The sequence below is a fragment of the Cataglyphis hispanica genome, chromosome 14 (genome assembly GCF_021464435.1).
Source record: "Cataglyphis hispanica isolate Lineage 1 chromosome 14, ULB_Chis1_1.0, whole genome shotgun sequence".
In the NCBI taxonomy this organism is placed as follows: Eukaryota; Metazoa; Arthropoda; class Insecta; order Hymenoptera; family Formicidae; genus Cataglyphis; species Cataglyphis hispanica.
Genome location: NC_065967.1, coordinates 3,399,050 through 3,423,326, shown reverse-complemented (window position 1 = coordinate 3,423,326; position 24,277 = coordinate 3,399,050). Strand labels below are relative to the sequence as shown.

Sequence of the window (24,277 nt, the reverse complement as noted above, 5' to 3'; positions counted from 1 at the left end):
CTTATAAACAAATAGCTGTTTATATTACAAGGTCCATATAACATATACTATATATATATATATAACATAGATGTTATTATAAATAAATATGTTATATATACTGGAGAAGCATTAATTTTATTATCAAGATGTGGTTTATCTTCGTCACACTTTGGAGATAGATTTACGATTAATACTTGTCATAAATTTCACGCTGAGATTCTATTGTCAAATTTCAATCTATACATAATCTTTTCTTAAACATTTATCTATATAATACAAGTATAAGTTCCTCATGCGTAACCAAAATTCACATTTGATTCGCCGAACTTGAATTATCAGACTCGAATTATTTTCCACGTTCTAAGTGAGAAAGGTCGATCGCCCGTCAGGAAGCCAGCTGTTATCTGTATGAGAATCCGTTCGATAATTAGGAAAAGAAGGAGTTAAAGGATTTTAAAAATCGTTATATCTAAATAGCACAAAAATCAACAATTTACAGCACATTAGAAACACCTTTTTCAGACACTTTTACAACAGCGTTTTTTAAACGCTTGTATGATATTTTTAAAATATTTGCGCTGTCTGAATATTTTGATTTAAATGCTAAGTGTGAGAACGTTTGAGGTAAATTTTTCGATCATTAAGAAAATCTACAGGCGACTATTTTCTCCCGTTTCCCTCCGTTCAAATTCCGATAAGACGACGAACTTTGATTGGAACAAAGCGACATAAGAAGCAACGTGCGAGCAACACGCGAGAATGCAATCTTACGATGATGTTATTAGAAAGATAATTGGCCATAGATTGATCTATTTCTCACGTGGTCTAACTTATCAACGCACAATTTTCACCCGCAATTTTCCGCTCTATTCCTTTCGGAGATTATCTACGCATATTTTTCACGCGTGTCACATCAATATAAAACTTTACAGAAAAAATGATTGTGTTGTTTCGATGTCTGAATATATGAATAGCGTTAAAAATGATACAAGGGCTGAACACATAACTTACGCGCGGCTGTTTGAATCGATATAATAATATATAAAAATATATAATATATAAAATAATGTAACATAAAAAAATATATATATATATAAATAAATAATATAAAATAAAAAATATATACATAAAATATAAGATTTACTGTTCAAATAATATAATAATTCAATATATTGCTTTTTTACAATGAAATAATTAATGCACGCTGTTTATACCGGAGTATTATAAGACTGTTAAAATTTTTAGTAACTTTAACTGTCCTCTTCTAGAATTTAATTATTATTTTTTGAGCCCGCATCATTTTCAAATCTTTGCGTACAGTGTATCCCACTTTTGTCGCATTATTACGTGATGACATATTCATCAATTAATTTAATATCGATGAAAATCATCATTTATTAATTAGTTAATTTCTATTTCTTTATATATTTACATTTATTGAACAAGATAATTTCATTTATGAATAGGAATAATTTTCTATTTTTTAATATTACATCTTTTTGCATTAAAATCTTAAAATATTATTAAATTTTGCTTGAAATTAATTGAAAAATATAATCTTGTCATTTGTTACATTTTCTACCGGACTTTACTTCATCGGAAACTTTTTCGTTTCGATCATAAGTATAGATCGCGATATCTTTATTGAGGAATAATTGACTATATAAGTTTGCGAAAGAACATATCGTAGACGAGAGAGTAATGCGTTGCAAGAGTGGGATGCATACATTCAGAGCTCTCGAAAGCGCGCGGAAAGGATAGGAAACGAGAGAAGATCGTGGATGCACTTGAGATTACGAGCAGCTACCTGCCGCACGGATTGACCGGCTTCTTCTAAGCTCGCCATTAGACGCTGGACCCGCTGGCGGAGTTAGCCGGGATGTAGTAATTTCTGACGTGTAGATGATTGTGAAGGTGTACGGCCGACAGTTGCTGTTGCTGCTGTTGCTGACCGCCGCTCTGTACACTCTGATTGTTCCAATGAACAGCCGGTGACACGACTTTGGGCAGCTCCGGGCTGGTCGACGGCGGTGTGCCGGGCGATGGTAAGGCGTTTGCATCAGCCACCACGTCGACGTCCACGTCCTCGTCATCCTGATCGGCCTCCGGCAGCTCGTCCTCGCTGCAACTGAACTTGCGCGACTTGACCGATCTCAGCACGTCAACCTCAATTTGATGCTGATCGTCTGGCGCCAGCAGGGATGCCACGTCGAATTGCCGCTTCCTCGGCTGAAAGGACGATTGTCGAAGAGACTGGCTCTGAAAGGAGTTCTGTTGTTGCTGCTGCTGTTGCTGCTGTTGGTGGTGATGATGATGCGGCCACATGGCGGATATCTGTTGTGTTGCCACCGAAGGACCGAGGGCCGTCGGAGGTGGCGGCGTGGCGGGCAGGGGCGGTGGACTGGGACTGTCCGGCTCTTCGTCCACCGCCAGACCCATATGCCGACGAACCTTGCGCTGAGCTTTACGCCGGCGAAAATCACCGCGTCGAAAGTCTTCCAGATTCGCCGGATGTATCGCCCAATAATGGCCCTTGCCATTGGCACTTCTGCCGGACTTGACGAAGCAGTCGTTGAGCGAGAGATTGTGCCGGATTGAGTTGCGCCAGCCGGGTCCGCGGGTGCGGAAATAGGGATAGTGCTCGAGGATGTGCTGATAGATGTCGGACAACACAAGCTTCTTCTCCGGCGATGACAGTATCGCCATAGCGATTAGGCCGATGTAACTGTGCTGAGGTTTCGGCTCTTCGGGTATTCGCTGATGATGCGGATGCAGCAGCGCCATAGACAAGGCCAGTCGACTGGGATAGCCGGCTGCAGCCGCGGCTGCTGGATACAGCGGCAGTGGCGCCGGGAAACCCGGACTCATCCCTAGATGGGCCGTCGGCGCGCCCGACGGCGGATGTGCCGCTGCTACGCCAGGATGCTGCGGATGTAAACTCTGCGCCAACCGCAATCGTTCCGCCATCGCATAATGGTACAGGTGAAGCCGATAGTGCTCGAGACCCGGCAGAAAGCCGGCCATATGATTACCCAGGCCGACGGCTAATGGTTCCTTCGCCGGCGGCGGGCTCTCGTTGCTGCACATGATGATCAGTCGAGTCAACAACTAGACTGTCAATCTGTCCTCCCAAAGTCGGCGATCGAGGGGGGTTACCCTCGTCGCGGTCGCGTCAGCGACGACTTTTCACTTTGAACTACGTAGTCATGGAGTCATTAGAGAATCGACATCGGAGAAACTGTATCGGAGCACTTTCCCGCGCACTGAACTCGCCGTAACCGTTGTCGCGGTATCCCAACGGAGATTCTTAACGCGATAGTCCATAAATCACTGCTCCGGGGGTGGCGACCGCCGACGATCGCGGTGCTTTTCCGACAGTTTTCACCCTGTTTGTCACGATGCGCACCGTGCGGCCGACTGGTCATGATTTACGATCCCTCGGTCGTGCGACTGCCTCGCCGACCAACTCCTCGCCCCACTTCCAGCACGGGGGCCGCTTAACCGGAGCCCGCCCATCGCATGGGGAACCCGCGCCGGGTTCTGCATAGTGAGGGGACCCCGAGTAGCCTGCGTAACATTCGCTACACGGCAAGGGAAACTCAAATGCCGGAACGTCGACCAATCAGAAAAGCGGAGGGTCGGATGAAGATGGAACCCACCATGGGTCGTCACACCCACGACGCTGCGATATTGATCCCGGCCGGCATATTCTGGCCACCGGGGGCGGTAGTGGAGACGGTGACGGCCCTGACAGTGGTGGTGTGTCGCTCTCTTATCTCTACGTGGCCTAACGTAGCTTGATATCATAGCCGATCCTGGACCGGGAAATTGCAAGAGGCGATCGATGCGTGTTTTCCGTTTTCAGAGCGCGTTGCTGCACCGTGAGTTTCGGAAAAGGCATCGCTTTCTCTCTTACTCCGTGCGTGTTGCCTCATCGTCGTGAAACTTGACGAAGGGGATGGAGACTCAAGGTTGGTTGGTTGGTCTTATCTATGATTCTGATGCTTGAAAGTTACCCTTGGAAGATCGAATAAATTTTGATTTTAGGTAAAGATTTCATGTAATTTATTTATACATTTAGCACACAAAATAGAATAATATATATTTAGATAGCTGAATTAAAAAATGGGATACACTAAATCGTGCTGTGGTTAATATTTTTTAAAATTTTGTTATAATTAATATTTTTAGCTTTACATTTACTTGCAATTTTCTCGTTCACTTAAAAATATGGATATATATTTTTCTCTTAATTTGAATGAAGATGTAGATTTGTAATTGATATTTATTTTCTCATCACTACAAAAAAATGCATATACTATTTTAATGATTTATAATTTCTTTTTTTGAATTCATTTATCTAATCTTAATATTTAATATTTTATTTCAGAGATATGCCAATAAAAGCTTGACTCGATATATTGTTTAATAATTTAATATTTATAATAATTTGATTATTAAGTTGCCAAGAGATTTAAAATAGATTTAAGATGTACCTAGAATTTAGCCATTGTAAATGTTATGATATTATTTCTTTTAGTAACATAATTTATATAATAAATATTGAGAAATGTAGTTAAAGCTAAATTCTAGCTAAGTAGTTTTTATTGTGATATTAGAATTCTTTAAATTTATTTAATTTTCAAATTGCGCTTGTTAAACAAACTAATGTATATCGTTAAGTAATAACTTCATAATCATATGTATATCTTTGACATTCAGTTTTCGTTTGCAATTAAATCTATTCATAACCGATCCGAAATTCGGGTCTCCGGGATAGAGTCGATAGAGGGTCGCCGCATCTGAAAGACGTTAGGCGGAGAAAGACGGGAAGATCGAAGAATTCCGTCGGGGCGTCCCTCGGTCGTTCTTACATCCCTCGCGATCCTCGCTCGTCAGAAAATCCTTTCTCGTCTCGCGTGGTCGCGATTCGCGGACAAAAGACGCGAGAAATCCGGGGTTGTCGGAGGGGGATGCATTTATAGGTTCGTAGTCGCCGCCCCGTAACTATTTGTAAGCATCCGCCATGCTGGTTTCATATCTGCCGTTTCGGCTTGCACAAAAACACTATTTTCAATCAGAAGGGGATGAGGGGGGGGGATGGGGGGAGCAGGGACCAGAGGGACGACGTAGCAATATGGCGTTTACCCTAATCGGGAGGTACCGCGCGCGATCGGCTCGGGTTGCAATTGTTGCGACTCGTTGTAAATAACAGCCTGCTATTTCCTCCTTTTCTCTCCTCCTCTTCTCTAGAATTTACCCTCCATTAACTACCCCTCCCTTGTCGCCACTATTCGCGTCCCTGTGCGTGGCCGAGTTGCTGCAACGGAAATACAAACGTTGACGTATCGACGAACGTGCGAAAATGAGCCTGCAAACGTTTCATGAAACGTTTGGTGAAATCGCGTGTCACCCGTTAGATCCCGTACGTGCAACGGCTGCAGATAGCGGTATCACGTTGTCTGCCAGACAAGACAGACGGCGAGTCCTCGCATAGACATGCTATGGTTTTTTGCGTTGGAAAATATTGCTATTATTGAAGTTTTATCGTGGGAAGCGTGGACGATTGATACCTCGTCGATAGTAGTTATCGGTTATACGTTGTGTCTGACTACAGTTTAAAATTTTAAAATATTTTTAAAATTATAATTTTTCTCATATAGTGCCATGGAGCATTTATTCAAATTACATGTTGTATTATGTAACGAAACATTATATAACATAGAAAATTAAAATTTAAAAGATGTTTTATTCTTCGTCATATATATACATTTAATTCTTAAATAATTCTTAAAATTTAAATCAAACATATATTCTATTATATATAAATTTTGAATTTAGATGAAGCCGATTATAACGCGTCGTATACTATAAGCAGTATGGAATTAAATTTTAATCAGTATTAAAGATATACTGATATAATTATTACTATAATTTAATGTAATATTTACTAGAAAAGTTTTTGCTCGAGAAAGAGAATATTATACGTATAATTCTATTCAGCGGAAATTATTTTAATCAGATTTATTTGTTTTTAGGTACAACCGCCTACAATTGTATAATTAAATAAATGTGACGGAGAACATATTGAACGTAAGTACGGCTCTTAGCGCCGCATTTAACGGCAAATTTGCGCGAATATCCCGTCGTGTAAAAAGATGCAATTTTCCGGTATAATCCACTTTGCGCGCTTTTTCGCTCCGCGAATGTGGCACCCGGCTACGGATCTACGTACGTCCGGGACATTGCATTATCGGCAACAGTGAAAATCGCGCATAGATAGGCGCGATAAAACGAGCCTTTCAAAGAAGACACCCTCCTCCTCGAAATAACCAGGGACCATATTTGTTCACGCCGAAACAGGATCAGAATGAACTCGTAACTCTATATCTGGACCGATCAGATACGATCGTCCAGCGCTACGAAAAAGAAACCGAGGAAGCCAAGAGGGTGGCGGTGAGCAACGACGACGGAAGATGATGGTGATGAGTATGGTGTTCTCAAATTCGCGGGACAAACTCGAGCGTCGATAAGATCAATCTCCTGGCGATGGCTACGACTGCGCGAGACGGTAGTAAAAGCCGACCGGAGGTGGTTGCGCGAAACCAGAGCTGTTGCCACACCGTCGCTGTCAAAACACAATAAAACGAGCGTTCGAGGGAAAAATCGACGGTTGATTTCAAGCGGTGTCCGCGACGAGCTCCGGATCATATCTATACATTTGTGTGTGTGTGTGTGTGTGTGTGTGCGTGTATGAAGATGCATCCATGATGTATAGATATATCGAGCCATTGTGCGGCTTGCGCGTTAAAACGCGATCTCTCTCCTCACGCCCGAATAATGGCGATAATTGTAACGAAGTGGAGCGTCATTGTGGAGAAAAAAGGTACACCCTGGGTCGAGGGTGGTGGCGCGGATAAGTGGCAGATGCATGGCGCTCCGTTGACAGCTTCTCCGATTTCTCGCGTTCTCATCTAGAAACATCCTACTCTCGATCCCTCCTCCCTCTCTCTCTCTCTCTCTCTCTCTCTCTTCGTATCATTCTGTCAAAAATTCGGCCCGCAAACTTTCATCGCGTAATTCTTGGTCTCGTTATTTTATCTCGTGATACAAAGAATATTTTTGTGACAAATCTTCATTAATAGAAAAAAATTTATCTGTTAATAAAAAGGGAAGAATTTTCTCCCACGATACATATAATAAAAAATATTATAAAAAAATAAATAAGAAAAAAAGAGAGAATAATATGATATCGTAAATAGAAAATCTATTTTTTTTTTTTACATTTTTCATGCAAATTAATCAGAGATCCGCTAAAACTTTTGCGATCTTCTCGAAGCAGTTGATTTATTTTTCGCTTCGTCTATCAGACGAACTAGGAATGAGAAAATTGAGTAAAGCTAATCCTGCCTAATTCGTCGTGTAATCCGGCGTCGCGGCGGAAACTCACGGCAGTTTCCGCGTTGGTAAAGTTAATAAATGTCGTGGTGGAGCGACCGGCAAGTTCGTCGAAGCCTGTTCGGAGTTTCGCGTTGGCGTTCGGCACGAGCTATTCGACGGTTTTGATGCTTCGGAATACATTGCTAATCGGTTTTCAAACTCCTGCCTGTATATATATATATATATATATATATGTGTGTGTGTGTGTGTGTGTGTGTGTGTGTGTGTGTGCGTGCGCGTGTGTGTGACTTGTGATGGCTAATCGAACAAATCAGATCCCGATATCTCGTCTTCAATCCGATATAATAAATTTACAGATAAATACACAGATGGATTTTATATATGTATATGTTTATTTATTTATTTATTATTTATTATAAACAAATAGATATATATTCCTACTTTATTATTTTTTCAATCTGTCCTTACTGTCGTATATGTGACATAAGTTTATTCAATATTTTAAATCGGATTGGATTTTGTGTGTTCTTATTAGGAAAATTAGGAAAATCCGCCTCTGTCTCGGCAAATGGAAAATAGAAATGCGAGGTTCGTCGCCGCGACGCTGCTCATTGCGTATGTAGAATTCGTACGATCGTTAACTATTCCTACGACCGAGCCGTTTAGCAAATAGCGCAAACTTAGCAAACACTTCCGGGGCTGCCAGCCATTACGGAGAGTCGCGCGTATCCATTAAATTCTCCGCCGCTATACGCAAGAGAAAGGGCCATTTAACAACGAATGCTTTATGCATATTCTAACAAGCTTGCAATCAACTGGTACTAAACATTACCGGGGCTTCAGCCACCCTCCGCGACCTGCTTTTGTAACACGGCGAGGAAAAGAGTAAAAGACGGGGGATGGAACGAGGAGGAGGAGGACGAACGCAGAGATGGTTGAAGGCCGTTGGTAGTGTTGGTGTTGGTAACGTGATTGTATAGGTGAAGTAACCGATAGAGATAGCAGAGCTATAGAGAAAGAGAGAGAGAGAGAGAGAGAGGGGGAGAGATATGAGAGAGAAGAGAGCGTGCCGCGGCAAAGAGAGAGTGGGGTCCATTAGCTTTGACGCTCGTCTCAAAGGGATGCTGCCGTTTTAGCGTCGTGTACCGGCCTGTTTCCTAAGCACCCCTTTCACGTTATTGCACCGGAGACCGGGAAAATAACCCGACAACGACGACGAGGACGACGACGAGGACGATGACGAGGACGACGACGAGGACGATGACGACGACGTTCACAATGTGAACGGGGGTTGAAGAAGCACCGCCCTCCGGGACGCGCGCTCTGTGAACGCGCGCGCGTGCTTAAATATTCATAATTTATAAACTCTCTATCAGAGAGCTCCCATTGGACTCACGCTGTTTCCCGCCGCAAGATTTCCGAGGCTCTCTCGCTTTTTTCGAGCGCAAACGAGCCGTGATAAATAACACGCCGCTGTTTTTCCGTCGACGCGTTGCTAACATTGAGCTGCGCTTACAATTTTAGAATAGAATTGACATTATTGATTTTTATTTATTTGAATATTTGAAGAATTTTATGTTTTGATTTATATTGAATATATATATATATATATATATATATATATATATATATATATATATATATAATTAGCAAGTTTGTTGATTGAATTTTCTATTTTTTCAAAATAGAAAATTCTATATATTTATTATATTTTAATAGGAATTATTTATTTTTCGAAAATATTTATTCTTCCAAATTAAATTTTATTTCCTTATCGACTTTTAATATATAACGAAATATTGAAATTAGTCAATTAATAAATCATTTGGCGTTAAATGCGCAATGAGACAGTCACTTGGAAAGGGCCACTTTTCGAAACATTATTTAACAGTGCGATTTGTCATGACTGTTCAAGAGTCGTGTCGGATCGACGACGTTACGAGTAGTGGCTTTATAGAGTGAGCTCTTGAGAAAGCGACAGCGTGCTAAACGACGAATTGCCACTCGAGAGGGTAGCGGAAGCAGTGCCTACGACCCCCACACGACGGGGTGCCATTTGTGTTTACAGCCGCGCGATCCTTCACGCCTAACGAGGCGCACCGGACCTCCGTTCTTCGGGGTGAGCCGCACGAGCCGTCGTCGAGAGGCATCGACGCTTTCTCGTCGTCCCTCTTTGTGGCGAGAGAGCGAAATACAATCGGAGCGGAAGTACTCGAGAAAGAGAAAGAGAGAGAGAGAGAGAGAGAGAGAGTCGCGTCTCCTCGATTTCGGCGAACGATTTTACAACCGAGAGAGAAATGTGACCGTTTGGCCGTATAACAAGATTACACAGGCGAAGGGGGATAGATTAGATTCGAGAGAGATATTTAGTGGGGCCCGACCCGTGCCCCCCGCGTCCCGTACCACGCGCTAACCGCGACAGAGAATGACGGGATTTTCGCCAATATTTTGGGTGTTTAGCTTTTGTCGCGGCCTGATGGCTATTGTTGTGAGGCCCCGGGATGGGCGTGGATCGGTCCCGCTTGTCCGAGAGGGAGAAAGGTAACCGGTCACTTTTCTCTCGACCTCTCGGACCGTTCTTCGCTCGACAAATCGCTATTCCGATCTCGCACAAAAGGGATCCTCTCCTCGTCGCCGATTGACCGTCGCTCTCGATATAATGAACGGGCCAGTTGGCTCTTTTTACCGGAATCATAAAGCTCCTCTCCAATGGCGTTTGGCGACCGTACGATTTACTAACGAATTAGATGGATTAACTCTGAAACGTGCACGTTTCTTATAAAAAGTAAATGTAAATGTTTCTAATATTTTAGTATAATGTGCTATTTTTTTTATCTAAAAAGAATTCAATAAATTAAAAAATTTTATTTTTATTAAATTATATATTTTTTTAAAATTATATTAATATTTTTTTAAATTATAGAAGATATGAATTACACACGTAGATTAAAATTTTAGAAGTCTATTAATTCTATGTGAAAAAAATGTGAAATTGTTCTAAATATATTTTCAAATATGCGTATATTGATATCATCTCTTTTTATACTATACTATAACTAGATAAATGCCGATACTGTAATCCTTTATTGACGATCGAACAATCATTCAGTATCTTTTTATCCTATAGCAGATAATTCATTTAACTAAACTTATTTTTGGGGTGTGGGAGGGAAGTGGAGGAGCGATTTGTTTTCTGGTCCCGAAGTAAATCCGCGCACGTTTCGTGGGTGGATTAACCGGGAAAAAGAGATGACGAGGAAGAGGAGGAGGAGGAGGAGGAGGGCGATGGGAGAGGCGGCGCGGAAAAGCTTATCGAGCCCTTTGATACGCGCGGCTATCGGCGATCGAGAATACGAGATCAAAGCCCACGGCATCGTCAAGGTTATATATCGCCCAAATGTCGCGGTAGCGCGCGACGGGGCTTCGGGATGAATATTTCAGACTCCCCTCCCGGCCACCATTGCTACCATCCCCGTCGGATAGCTTTCGGATGTCGTCCCCGCAAAGAGCATTTGCGCAATCTATTAGCGCGTTCGGAACTCTCGGGGATGAAACCCTTTTGTCGCTCGTGCGAAGTGCTTAAGCGGTTGGTTAAGCCCGACCACGGGGTACAGCGCTCGCACGCACGCACGCACGCACGCACGCATGCTCGACGCATCAGTTTCACGATTGGTTCGCGATTGATCATCGTTGGTAACCGCCAATGACGTTAACCCTTTGTTGAACAGGAATTAAATAATTGTTATTTGTGGTAAAAAATACTATGCGTAATCTCTTGTAATTAAAATGGAAATGTAAATAAGAATAGTATTTAAAAAAATAATGTAATCAACGAATTGAATAGAAAAAAATAAAGAAAAGATACTTTTTTTAATGTTGACATTTTCTCTGTGTGTATGAGATTTTTCAAATTATTATTAAATTACAAAATTTAAAATTTTCTCCAATTTTTTAATACTAGTTTAGAATTTTTGCGTATATATATTTATATAAACAATACTTATCGATCCCGTTATTCGGCTCTTGATTCGGCGCATCAGCAACTCTTTGAAGATAAAATCTGATAAAGCACCAAATAGCACGTGTGGGTTTGTAAAGTCCACGCAACGTCAATCACGTGTTTGCGGCGTGTACACAACGAATCGTAATTATCGTTGTAATTATGGTAATTGTTTTGTCGAAGATTTGTCGTCAGACAGAGAGGGCGACCGCGAAGCTCGCTCTTTCGTGGCACAAAATTATTATTTCCCGACGAAAGAGATACACGAGGATACCTACCTACATCGATACCGCTTCACTTCGACATTCGAGGCTCTATTGTATACTCGGTATTCGGCAGAGACCTACGAAAACACTCGAGTTGTTGCGACAGCCGCCCATAACCGTGTCTCTGTTTCAGATTGCTCGAGAACCATTGTCCGCCCGAGACAGTTCCTAATAATAACATGCATTCATCTCGAGAGTGCCATGATGCCTCTCGCTCCTTAGATCTTAATAACCATGAAAATATGTGTTACAATAACTTTGCGAAATTTCGGTCATGAATAATAGTCTTATAACTTTTTTTTTTTAAGTACAAATAGAGGGAGAGAAATTTACGATAACTAGATAATAATATATTATTTTTATATCGATTATATTTGTGATTTTTTAGTTATTGAATTATGCATAAATTATAATAAAAGGGATCGATTTATAAATATTATATTTTAAAATCTTTAAAAGATATATATATATATTAATATTTATATAAAAATTTTGAAGAACATCTGTGTGTGCGAAGAGAAGAGACTATAAAATATTAAAATAATTATAATTAATCTTAATTAATGCGCCCGTATGGAAAGCATATAAAAGAATACGATGAGGAGTAAGGGAATTCATCAGCGATAAGACCGATATCGCGAGTATCTCGATAGGTCCCGCTGGCGACATCGATACTATCGAACAGCTGTCGCGTGGCGCGGCTATCCGCAACAATACTCGAAATTGACAAGAAAAGGGTTCCCGCTCTCTCGATCTCCCTTGAAAATCAAAGGGGTTTCTTCGTACCAATCGTAACATTAACATAAAAAAGAACTATGAGCAATTGAAAACTTAAATATTTTCAGAATGAATATTGTACGTGTATGCCCACAAAATAAATATATTACACCTTAGTGGATAAAAGGGACTTTTACTCTTGATAATAAATTGAAATAAATTGAAATACACAGAGTTTTATAAAATTTATAATATATCTTAAAGTACGTATGATGATATATGAGTATAATGCAATTTATTATCGTAATTCTTTTTTTTTTTTAAATGTTTAGCTCTTAGTAGTTTCATATATCACAAAAATAATTTTTTGCTATGATTTTCTATTAAACCAACGGCAAGTGTGAGGCACTCATTTACATTTTAGGCTATTTCTCATCCTTTTCCCTCGGATAAGTTATCATCGAGAGAGAAAGAGAGAGAGAGAGAGAGAGGCTCATAGTTCGCTCGTTAATTAAACGGACGTCGAACGTCGCAGGGAGATATCCCTACCTCTATTGGTCTCTCGGAAAGCGTAACAAGCCGAACCGACAGCGAATTTACAAAACCGCTGAATTAATCAACGTTAATGCACGGTATGTACGTGCATATGCGTGTTACATCCGGGATTGAAATTTTAGGGCTTCCCTCAAAATAGGATAGAAACAGATACCTCTATGTTGTATAAATAATGATAACAAAAGAAAACGATTATAAAATATATATATATAATATAATATATTACAATAAAACTGTAATATATATATATATATAAATAAGCATAACACTTTTAACATAATTTAATTGTGTTTAATTATATAACATATTTGTGTTTTTTAATTATATTATTTTTATTGAATACATTTTTGATGTGATTATTTTATTATAAAGAATTACATATGTAATATATCTTATGAAAAGATTCGTCTAAAGGTGCCTGTAGCTTATAACTCGTGCTTTCGCACAACAGCAACGAGGGCAGGTAGGCTCTACATAGAAGCGGATTGGATTAGGATTTGGAAGAAAGGCCGAAGGGGTGGGCCGACCAATTTGCATGACATAAACCACGTCGATCCTCAAGATTCAATTTAACTGGAAAAGCATGCTGTGCGCACAGAGGTTTCCTTGATGTAGGTAGCATCACTTTTTAGTGTTCTATCTCTCTCTCTCTCTCTCTCTCTCTATATATATATATATATATATATATATATATATATATATATTCTTGTTATAGATTGCAAACTACATATGTATCTTTGGAATTTATTTTTTTGACACACTTATTATTATTCAATAAATATAATGTACAGTAAAAGATAAGATATATTTAGCATAAAATAATAAACAAAGTAATGCTAATACTTTGTTATTGTTATTTAATTTTCAAGAAAATTAAAAAAATTACATTTTAACGTGTGTATCTTTATGATATACAGGGGTTTACTACTTTTATACATTTAAATTTTTATTTTATATATATATATATATATATATATATATATATAGTTTATATACTTGAATTTAATACTAAAAGCTACTTTTTTATATATACAAAATAAATTCTTTGTCGCAAATTCTTGACTTTAGCGAATTTTTCACATTTTTGTCTTTTAGAATATGATTTTGACTTAACGTCAAAAAACGGGGACGCGTACGTATACAAATCATCATCGTGGATGATGATTTACTAAACACGGGCTCGTTTCCGAAGACAGATGTACGAACATGTGTCTCGCCGGCAGGCGCTAAATGCGCGGCGGATTTATTCGGTTTGTCATCGGATCCACCGCATCGTGAAATTGCACGCTTATTTCTCGTATTACACCCACGTACTGTTGGGTAATCATCGTGTAATAGCCAAGTAATAATTTTGCTAGCAAGGGAGAGAAAGAGAGAGAGAGAGAGAGAGAGAGAGAGAGAGAGAGAGAGAGAGAGAGAGAAAAGAAGGGAGGAATCAAGAAACAGCCCTATAAGAACGAGGCAGACTGCCCGCAGGCTAGGGGACCAATATGGGCGCCTTAAATGCGCGTTCGCGTTTAAACGGAGGGAGAGAAAGAGAGAGAGAGGAAGATGGTCCACCCATATTTATAGAGCCCTAGCTATCTAACCCCACTGTGATGTTTATTATTCACTTAGAATGCTCACGTTCTACATGTTCCCCGCAGAGCTCGATCCGAGATCGGCTTACCCCTTGAACGACGCGGATAAATGCGGGATGAAAATGTTAGATAAATGTTGTTGTAATCACTGGTTGTAGCGAGGATGCAATTTTAATTTGTACTGTTTAACAGCAGAAAATTTTAAATTTTTGTAATTTTTTAAATATGATATATTAATTGTAGATTATGATCTGATTATATTATATAAATGGAAAGAACACACACACAGTCTCATAGTGAGACTACATTATGTCAGCTTTCGTCATAATTAATCTTTTTTACTAGTGTCAATACTTCTCATCTTAGTGGATTCCGTTAATATGAATAATTCCTTTGTAATTATAATAATTCCCTTATAATTTCCTGAATCGCTTGATCATCGATCGAGATAAGTATTATAATATTAATAGGCAATATTCCGTCCATTTTATTTTATCCTCTTCCCAGATAGCAAATGCTAGATAAATATATGATAAGTTAGTGAGATAATCCGGTTTGGAATTTTAGAAGTTTAGAATTAGTGAGATAAGTATATGGTAAGTTTATATACATTGGGATTAGAGATAAAATGTTTATCTCCGCTTTAAGTTCTAACATTTCTTTTTGCTTAAATTCCCTCTTATTTCCGCATTAATTCTGTGAAAGAATAAGTTAATCTCATAATAAAGTCGAGTTCACTTCACGGAAAGTCTCGTCTTATTTCATCCAGTAAAAAAAAAAGATCAATTCTTGAAGGATTGCAAGATTGCAAATAAGAGTATAAATATCTAGAAGCGTCGCATCTGATATTTCGAAACAATTTGCAAACTGTCACAAAAAAGAAACACGTATGTAACGTTTAGCGAAACACGCGGTGCAATGTGGATGAATAGATAGCCCACGTAGAATGATTTCCATCGTCGATCTTGGATCCCAATAGATAAGAGGACAGATAAGCAAAGAGCGTCGCACGCATCGACCATAAAATCGTTTATCGCGATTAATGACTATTTTGACAGCGACCTGCGGTCGACGGGACCGTGCCATTGTCGCGCCAGATTGAAATCAATATTTACACTCAAGCCCCGGATGAGTGTTAAGCCGTGGATTAGCGAAGGTTGGAGCCGGTTTTCCAACCCTTTCCAATCCCAATTGAATCAGTACCGTCTTGGAAAAGAGACAGATTCGAAGAGATCCTCTACGCGAGCGATCCTCGAGAGCTCATTCTCGTTTTCGAGAGGCTTTTCAGAAAAGTGCAACGTCGCCCTCAGCCTTTGACAGGTTTCCTCAGAAGTAGCATAACTTTTTTGTGATTATTATTGGTTATTTTTTTTTTACTTATACTTTTTTTATTTTATTATTTTAGTTATTATTTATCTTCACATATAATGTGTTTATATATTATATATATATATATATATATATATATATATATATATAATATCTTAATTTCTCTTTATTTATTGCACGTGTTTTTACATTTTTCCGTTTCTGAAAAGGCTCTGCGTGAGTCTTTTAAATTTAATCGATGATTTCCGAAATTTCGTACTAGTGAGATTCTTCCGCTTCAGGGATCCGCGTCCTTGTTTCGCGATTTCACGCTTCTTTCGACGATTTCACGCATACAACGGAGCGCAGGGGGGTGCCTTTAGAGACATGACTGCTCGATAGGTATTTAGTTAGGGGTGCCCATTGAGGAGCTACAATACACACCGGCAGCGGTCGTCATTGTACGAAAGCCTCGACACGATGATTATGATGAGAGAGAGAAGAGTGGTAGCACGAGCCTCGCCGGCGGCGTGAATAATTCGCAATTGGATTATCCAAAGCTATATCTGGGAATCTGCGAGAGAACCTGAGGTTCTCCTCGAAACGGCACGCTTGGACGATCCAGTGTGCGATTGGCGCGAGATTACGTGCAAACGAGGATAAATATAAAATTTACAGCGAGAGAGGACGTGAATAATTTTTTATCGGAGCAATAAAAATTTTATCTAATCTTTTGAATATTATTGGAGACAAATTTATTTAATGGTAACATGATAATATAATAGATAAATAAAAAAAAGTTTCTCACTATTTATATTATGAAATTGAATTATATAATAGATTATAGAATTGAATTATAAAATTGAACATAAACTTGATAATAATTTAATTATTTTTTTCTGATAAAATTTATAATTTGCAAGGTAATGTAATATTTTTCATAAAGATTTCTTAATTATTTTTAAATTTTAAAGCATTCTACTCTAATATATTTAGAAAATGCAGTATATTTAAAAAATTACAGTTTGACGGAATAATAACGTATTTCTTTCTTTTATTAAAGATATGTTCAGTGACATAACATCAAATAGATTAAAACTTTAGGATTTCTGTCTTACCGCAAATGTGTTATCCTATTGCAATATTCGCATATCAATTTTCTTATTACACGCCATCTATCATGGTGTTTTACCATGAAACGGTCCTTTGAATATCGGATTTCTCCCTTCAGCCTTCGCCATTCTATGGTTACGTGTTACCGACTTTCGGCAATATACGAGGGAAATGGATGAATGAATGGAATGAATGAGTGAATGAAGATAGAACAGTCTGGCCTCTTTCGATCATCAGTGGATAATGGCTTACCTCGGTTAGACCGATTGATATATATTTCTACTTCCCGTCTATCAATATATTTACTTTGATTTCTTTTCGAAGAAATCTGTAATTTCATTGGAAGATATGTTCAAATTTATCCCCGTTGACAATTTAACTATACATTATTTAAAAATTATGCATAAAAGATTCACGTCTCATACTTATAATTATTTTAATTATATCCTTTTGAGTACAATTATTTAATCAACAAAATAGATATTTTTTCTTTGCAGTTGCAATTGCAGTAAAGCTCTATAAAGACGAGAATAATTCATTGTTAAGATAATACAATGAATAACACGTAAAAATTACAGCCAATATTACAAGTATTTTTACAATAATTTTCATGTATATTTCAAAAATAAGGTCAACAATAAAAACAAAATTGATTAATTTCATCCTTTACTGAATAAAGTATTTATCCCATATTAGTTATTAATGTAAATAAAATATATTTTTCCCCAAGCTGTTACACAAACATAAATAGATTGGCGTGGCAGTGATTTCCTACATATATCTCCAAATCATTATTTTACATACTTATGGCATTCTCGCTTTTTCATAACTTATGGCAAGGCCATTTACACCCCCATAAACGCGTCTCACAGATGACCGCATAATAAAACCATTATTAAGATATTTAACATCCCATTGCGCGCCCACCAGCCACGTGAGTCGAGGTATCGTCGCAATCGCGGCGAACAAAAGCGCCGCTCGATCTCTCTCTCTCTCTCTCTCTCTCTCTCTCTCTCTTTCTTTATAGTTATGCCGGGACACGTGCCCGACATAATTCACCATTGATGGTTATATTCCATTGTGGGCCGAGAGCCCATTACGGCCCCGTACGTGCAAGCCCCGGACAAAACGTCGAAATGGTAAATACGTATCCCGCGCACTCGCCACTCTGACAACTATTTTCCCAAGATATTTCCGCCACCGTTACTATCGCGAACGATTTGTATCGCGTAATACCCTAATCGATCTCGCGTCATGCCAAGCGAATTAATCAACGACGAACGTAACCGCCGCGTAGAAACAGAAATAAATAACTTGCTAACTCTTATTATATTTAAAAGTAGCAAGAGTTTACCTAAAAATTTCACGTAAATGACGACATTTAATTATACATTAAAATTTATTAATTAATATTTATTCATTTAACTTATATGTTACACTTGTATATTTAATTTTATATTATTATAGATTTTTATTTATTTAATTTTATTATACACGGAATATTTATAATCATTGAGTTTAAATTGAAAAGAGAAAAAAGTTAATACGTAGTTTTTTCTAAGTAATTCTTTACGTAAATAAAAAAATATTGTAATATAATTTTTATTGGAATTTTTTTTTTCAGAAATTTTTAATTCTTTATTAAATTACGGTAAAAAAGAAAGCAGCTTTTCTCGACAGGAATTTATCGTGAAAATGCAATCTTGCGCAGATAACGTAAATGAATCCTTCTTCTACTTACTGATTCAATTTTCACAATGCGCCATTAATTGAGATTGCACGCTATAGACAATCGGAGTTTGTGAGGCACGTGCCGACAGAGAGAAAATCTTTAAAACGCCATGCCAGATTTGTTTACGACCTTTGAAGGACTCGATGCTCTCGAGTTCGAGTACTCGTAAGGGTGAAAAGGGTCAGTCGCTCGTGTATTGCCACAACTTAAGGGGTTGGGGACGAAACGGGGTTTGTTGCTACAGTTAACACTTGTCTAGGGTTGTTTTGTTTGAGCTCGATCTTTCTGTTCAATCCTATGCTACATAATTTGTCAAGAATAGGATCGAAAACGCGAATGCTAAAATAATAGTTCAATAATTGATTGAAATAATTGTTTTTGAAAAGTAACAGAAAATCTTAAGCGTATGCGTCAGTTTTAAGTGCTTGCATCATATTTAAGCTTCCAAAATATTTTGCACTGACGTGTAAAATTCTTATTTTATGTGAAAAAAATTAAGGTATGTATAAGTTGTTATATGAAGTAAAATAATTTTGAAGTTATACGTATATTATATTTTATGATGATGCTGCGTACATTAGAATACATTTATTTGGTTAGATAGTTACGGTAATCTGAAAACGAGAAAGCGTTTGGAACCACAAAAAGTTGCCAAATTGATGCGGACCGGTTGTTACCATACGACGAAAATAATTTCAGCCGCAAAAGGTTAATAAACTTTATTGAGTGGATTTTGTTGGATAGTAGCTTGTTTTACAGATTGACTCGAATTAAAATAATGGCGCGTAGCCTCAAAACTATCAGTTCGTATCAATATTTTACTGATAAAGAGATAGAGTAGTGAATGTGAAATAAAATTTGTGAGAAAACATGAGATATCTTAAAATTTCTTTTCTTATCAAAATATTGATATTTATAATTAATATAAATATATGATATAATTTTTTGTTTGAAGGTAATAATTTTAGACACACAACAATGTAATATCAGTGCAGGTTTTATCTTAGATTTTTTTTTTAAAAAAGATGAGCAGGACGTATGAATTATAAATTAAATTTTCGATCTATATATTTCGGATCATTTGGTCCTCGCGCGATTGTTTTCTGTTCGATTCTCAATTCGTCGGAGAAACGTGGAACGAGGATTCCGCGTCTCGTTTCTCGGCGCGATTGCCGAAGGAGAAAAATAATCGGGAATCGATTTCCCGAGGAGAGTGCTGACCACGAAGAAACCCGTCGCCGATTGCTTCGGGATTGTTTCAGATTGCTATTCGAGTGGCAAACACATTCAGTACGGAATAACGGGAGTCGAACGCGCGGTGGGACGGATTCGTCGGCGGAAGATACGTCAGCGGAGGAAGGGGGTTGCGCGAGGGGGTTGTAATCTGTATTATCCCCCGACTATTAGTGTCGAGAGGATGATCGAGGGTGCACGGATTACAGTTATTACAACAGATACGAGGAATAACATTATGCGTGACGCTTTCCGCGGCTATCTACGGAGCGGCACACAATTTCCCCTTTAAATGAACTTTAACCTGACCTAAGGTATCCCGAAACTCCCTTTAAAAATTATATTGCGCGGGATATCGTTTTATTGAGGAACGGAAGAATATCGAATAGGAAGATATTCATGATTTGATTGTTATTATAGTGGCTCACGACTTTCCCGCAGATGATGTTTATAATATTTTGATTAGTTTCTACTAAGTTAAAGAGTAAATTAGAGAGTTATCAGTGCGCAAACTAAAAAATTTGTATTTGCGTAAAAAAAAAATTTAATTTCATAAAAAAATTACTAATACATAAACACGCAAGTCTGAAGAAATTTCATTATAATTGGGATTTTCAATTATAATTTATAATTATATATAATTTATATATATATATATATATATATATATATATATATATATGTATGAGTTAAACAAAAATTTTATATTCCAATTATAATTCTTCTCAATTATAATTGAAATAAAAAATTAACTTATACATATTCACATAAATATAAATTATATATTATATATTACATAACTTTTATTAAGAATTATAATATACATGCAAATTTTTTAATTTATAATATAATTAATGTTAATACATTATTAAAATCGATATCGGAGTCAAAAGTACCGACGCTTTCCTGAAAAGTGACCATCCTCGACGGTAACGATACCGTGGTAGGGGGGCGTGATAGCGCAGCAACACCCTTCCTTTCGGCAGATCGGACAACACAACTGTCGGCCTATTAAACTAATTGATTGCACAGTATGCCGACGGCCGCAACGTTCGGAAATCGCGTCGTTTCCCTCCCCGTTTCCTCTGGCCTCGCTCTCTTATTCTCCGTATACGTGTGCGTCCTATATGTGGTGTGTGTGCATATCATGTGTGTCACGAACGAAAACCTCGGCACGTCGATTACGACCCTCGCGCGAAATTTTGCACGCATCGTCGCCCCCGAACGGGCCGATGTCGCGCCTCGAGACCAAAGCTCGTTATGCAAATAGCAAACATGGGTCTGCACGCCCGATGCCGAATGTAGCATCCGCATGGTGCCCCCGAATCATCGTTTCGTACACGTTGGATAATGATTCGGTTCAACGAAGTTTTTAGATTTCTAGTATCAAGTCGTAAATGGAAGAATACTAGGTGGCCAGAGAGAATTAAATGTCAATTTTGTCGTATTTTGTTGTGCAATATAAACTCGCTACTTGATAGAATTGTAAAACTATAATTTAAATAATTGAATTATATCGCTCTAACAAAAATTGCTTCATAGGCAATATATAATTACATCAAAATTTTATTAGTATACATTTTATATTATTTTAAAATTTATATTCCTTATATTTATGTGTTTTTATTAAGTGATTTCCGCAGAAATATAGAAAATTACAGAGCTGCAAAAGACTATCTGATTGTAAAAAATTAAGGATTCATGTTAATAAAATTCACACTAATGAGAAATTAATTTTAGGATTGTCGAAGATTACTGCTATTAAATACGATAATCGCGAGAGAGACACGTGTGTGTGTTTCTACGCAACGAGACAGTTAATAATCGCTTCGTGAACGTCGATCACCGATCTCGTGTATTCGCCACACAATTGTCGAGAGGAGCCACGGCAGCAGTTTTGATCATTATAGGGCGAACGTGAGAGGCTTGCCCTCTCCGTTCTCGGATTTGATTGGTATCGAGAAGCAAACTTATCAGCGCACCCATTCGCTACGGTGTCTACTCACCCCGAGAGAGTCGATCCTCGTGCAAATCGACCGCGTGCGGTCGGCGGTCTGATCGGCGAAGGTAGCTTTAATACCCGACACGCGCCCTCATCAAAGCGATCCCCGTCATCGGCAGTCCATTGAGAGATCCGTGCGCTTAACCACTTCATCTTCTTTCGGAGCTCGGTATCATCGCGGCAGCTCGTTACCTCGATCGTTCCGCCGACGCATCGTTATTCCGGAGCGACCGGTAATAAAGCCCGTTTAATTTTATCGCCGTGGCGATCGAACGTGCTCGTCACGAGTAATTGGCCACTAACTGGGAAACATTCGGTACCCGTTTGATTTTCACGGTAATATTCGCGGTTATTTTATCGCAACTCGAACGGATTAGAGAAGGATATTGCTTTTTTCTTTCATTTTTTTTTTTTTTAGACAAAATGAAAAATATCTTCTGGGAAAAAAGATTAACTATTACCATTTACATTCGTATATGTATTACTTTTCGTATGAAGTTTTACGACTCACTATATGCGATGTGTAATAATATGGTTTTCTAAATTATTTAATTTTGATAGAAGAAAAAGAGGATAAAGCAGCTATTCTATATGTCAATGTTACAAAACACGTGCAATATTAATCTCTGAAATTATTTGTTTCTATTATTTGTTGCGACCTAGATTAGATAGTTTTGGACATCTCTCCCGACCACGTTTCAATTTTATTTAAAAAGCATCCTTTAATTTTGAATTACGCGATTTAATTCGTTATCTGTCAGTGTCATCGGGCGGTGTGTTAGCGGCGATGGACGCTCACGACAGGCATTAATAAAATAACGCAGTCACGGATTTTCGAGCACTCGACTGCGCAGAGGGTGTGAAGGGTAGAAGGAGATGGTAACAACGCCGAGGGGGCGATCATGAAACTCCGGATCGGACCTTATGTTCGCGCATTGTGACTTTTCGTCGACAGAACGAGAGAGAGAGAGAGAGAGAGACGCACGGGGTAGTCCGGCATAATTGGCAGGGGTCCCTGACGTAATATTTATTACGGATTCGAGAGGGACAGGGGGAGAGAAAACGGCAAAAAAGAAAGATCGTAATGGCCAACTGGGGTACAAACTGTACCAGCCTCTTTGCGGTTCGTTAAACGAAGCCTTCGTCGAAGGGTGTTGAAAAAGATACGCAAAGAGATTGTAATCATTTTTCTCTGGTATCACTTCTCTTTTCTTGCAACATCACACCTCGACATATCGTTTAAATGAACGGCTATATAGTAAAATTATACAGATTGAATGAAAATTAAATTTAAAGATGATAAAAAGAAATTGATTATGAAATTTTTATCTAAATTTATACGTTTTTTTTTTATAAGTTTTTAGGCAAGAAAATATTCTTTATATCGAATGTTATTTTGAGACGCGTTGCGCATCTGATTGTGAGGACGTCGTCGCTCGTCCAGGATATAATGTCGTTTGTTTGTCATCGTTGCTACGACGAGTTATTCTCGATCAAAAGCGTCTCGGCAAATCGGTCCTATTCCCCTCGTACAGATCCGTGTTAAGCGGATTTAATTTGCGTCACGAGCGAACAGAGACGCTCGCGCGCGCTCTTTAATCGTCTTGAATATTGCCGTTGACATAGACGCGCTCCTTGGCGACGTTGGAGGAAGTCCTAACACGATGCGTCGTCGTGTCGGCTGAGTCTCGGGAGAATATCGTTTTCCGTTAAAATATCCCTTCGAATGTATAGAATGTTTTGCATCCAATTCTAATAGCGAGAGATTCGTTGACAGAGAGTTAGAGTTTTCTCCTCTTAAAAGAAATTCTATGATCATTTTCTTCGTCGATATTAAATATCTTAGCAATTAATAATAAGTTGTAAAAAAGTTTCTGATGCGATAAAACTCCTGAAACTAATCAAAGCACAACACCTTTTTATCTATATCTTTAAAACTCGAGTAGCTAAAAGCTTCTTGAATTTTTTGCTTATAAGTGGAACAATATCGGCGCGACAAATTCTTTAGAGAAATTTTAAACTTAATCTTTCCTTAACAGAGTTTTCTAAATACTCGGATACTTTAATTGAATTAAAAGATATATATAAAATAAGAATACTTTGCAAAATGTTAATGCTAAATTTGAAACAAATTTTTCTTGTCATTTAATCTTTACTAAACGCGTACAAGACTAAAAGACAGTAGTTTGTCACAAATCCGAGCGTATACGTACGCGCGCCCTATCATCTTCTCTTTCCCTTGTTCTCCCTCTCTCTCTTTCATCCCCGTTTGTGTGTGCTCGCGCGCGCGTGGGTCGAGTGCGGGTATAATAATAACGTTCGGTAAGTACGTGTTTGTAGTTACCCCTGAGGTGAGCCACCCCCGGAGAGGGCCAGGAAGCTCCGCCT

The 24,277-nt window shown here is 38.5% G+C and overlaps 2 protein-coding genes across 9 annotated transcripts in view; one reads left to right on the top strand and one right to left on the bottom strand.

The window, feature by feature from the left end:
* LOC126854695 (SKI family transcriptional corepressor 2) overlaps positions 1 to 24,277 on the top strand; it is a 90,891-nt gene that overhangs the window by 39,303 nt on the left and 27,311 nt on the right. The window contains exon 4 of one of the 8 annotated variants that reach the window (XM_050601677.1): positions 6,021 to 6,075. The exons of the other annotated variants lie outside the window; for them this stretch is intronic. The gene's annotated coding sequence lies outside the window, so the exon portion shown is untranslated. The remainder of the gene's footprint in view (positions 1 to 6,020; positions 6,076 to 24,277) is intronic. 8 annotated transcript variants of the gene reach the window in all.
* LOC126854716 (forkhead box protein D1) lies at positions 1,383 to 3,379 on the bottom strand. Its single transcript, XM_050601707.1, has one exon. The coding sequence runs from the start codon at positions 3,067 to 3,069 to the stop codon at positions 1,828 to 1,830; it is 1,242 nt and encodes a 413-aa protein (XP_050457664.1). The 5' UTR covers positions 3,070 to 3,379; the 3' UTR covers positions 1,383 to 1,827.

What these genes read in the sequence shown, in the direction of transcription:
- LOC126854716 (XM_050601707.1), bottom strand. Translation starts at nt 3,069, where the DNA reads ATGTGCAGCAACGAGAGCCCGCCGCCGGCGAAGGAACCATTAGCCGTC.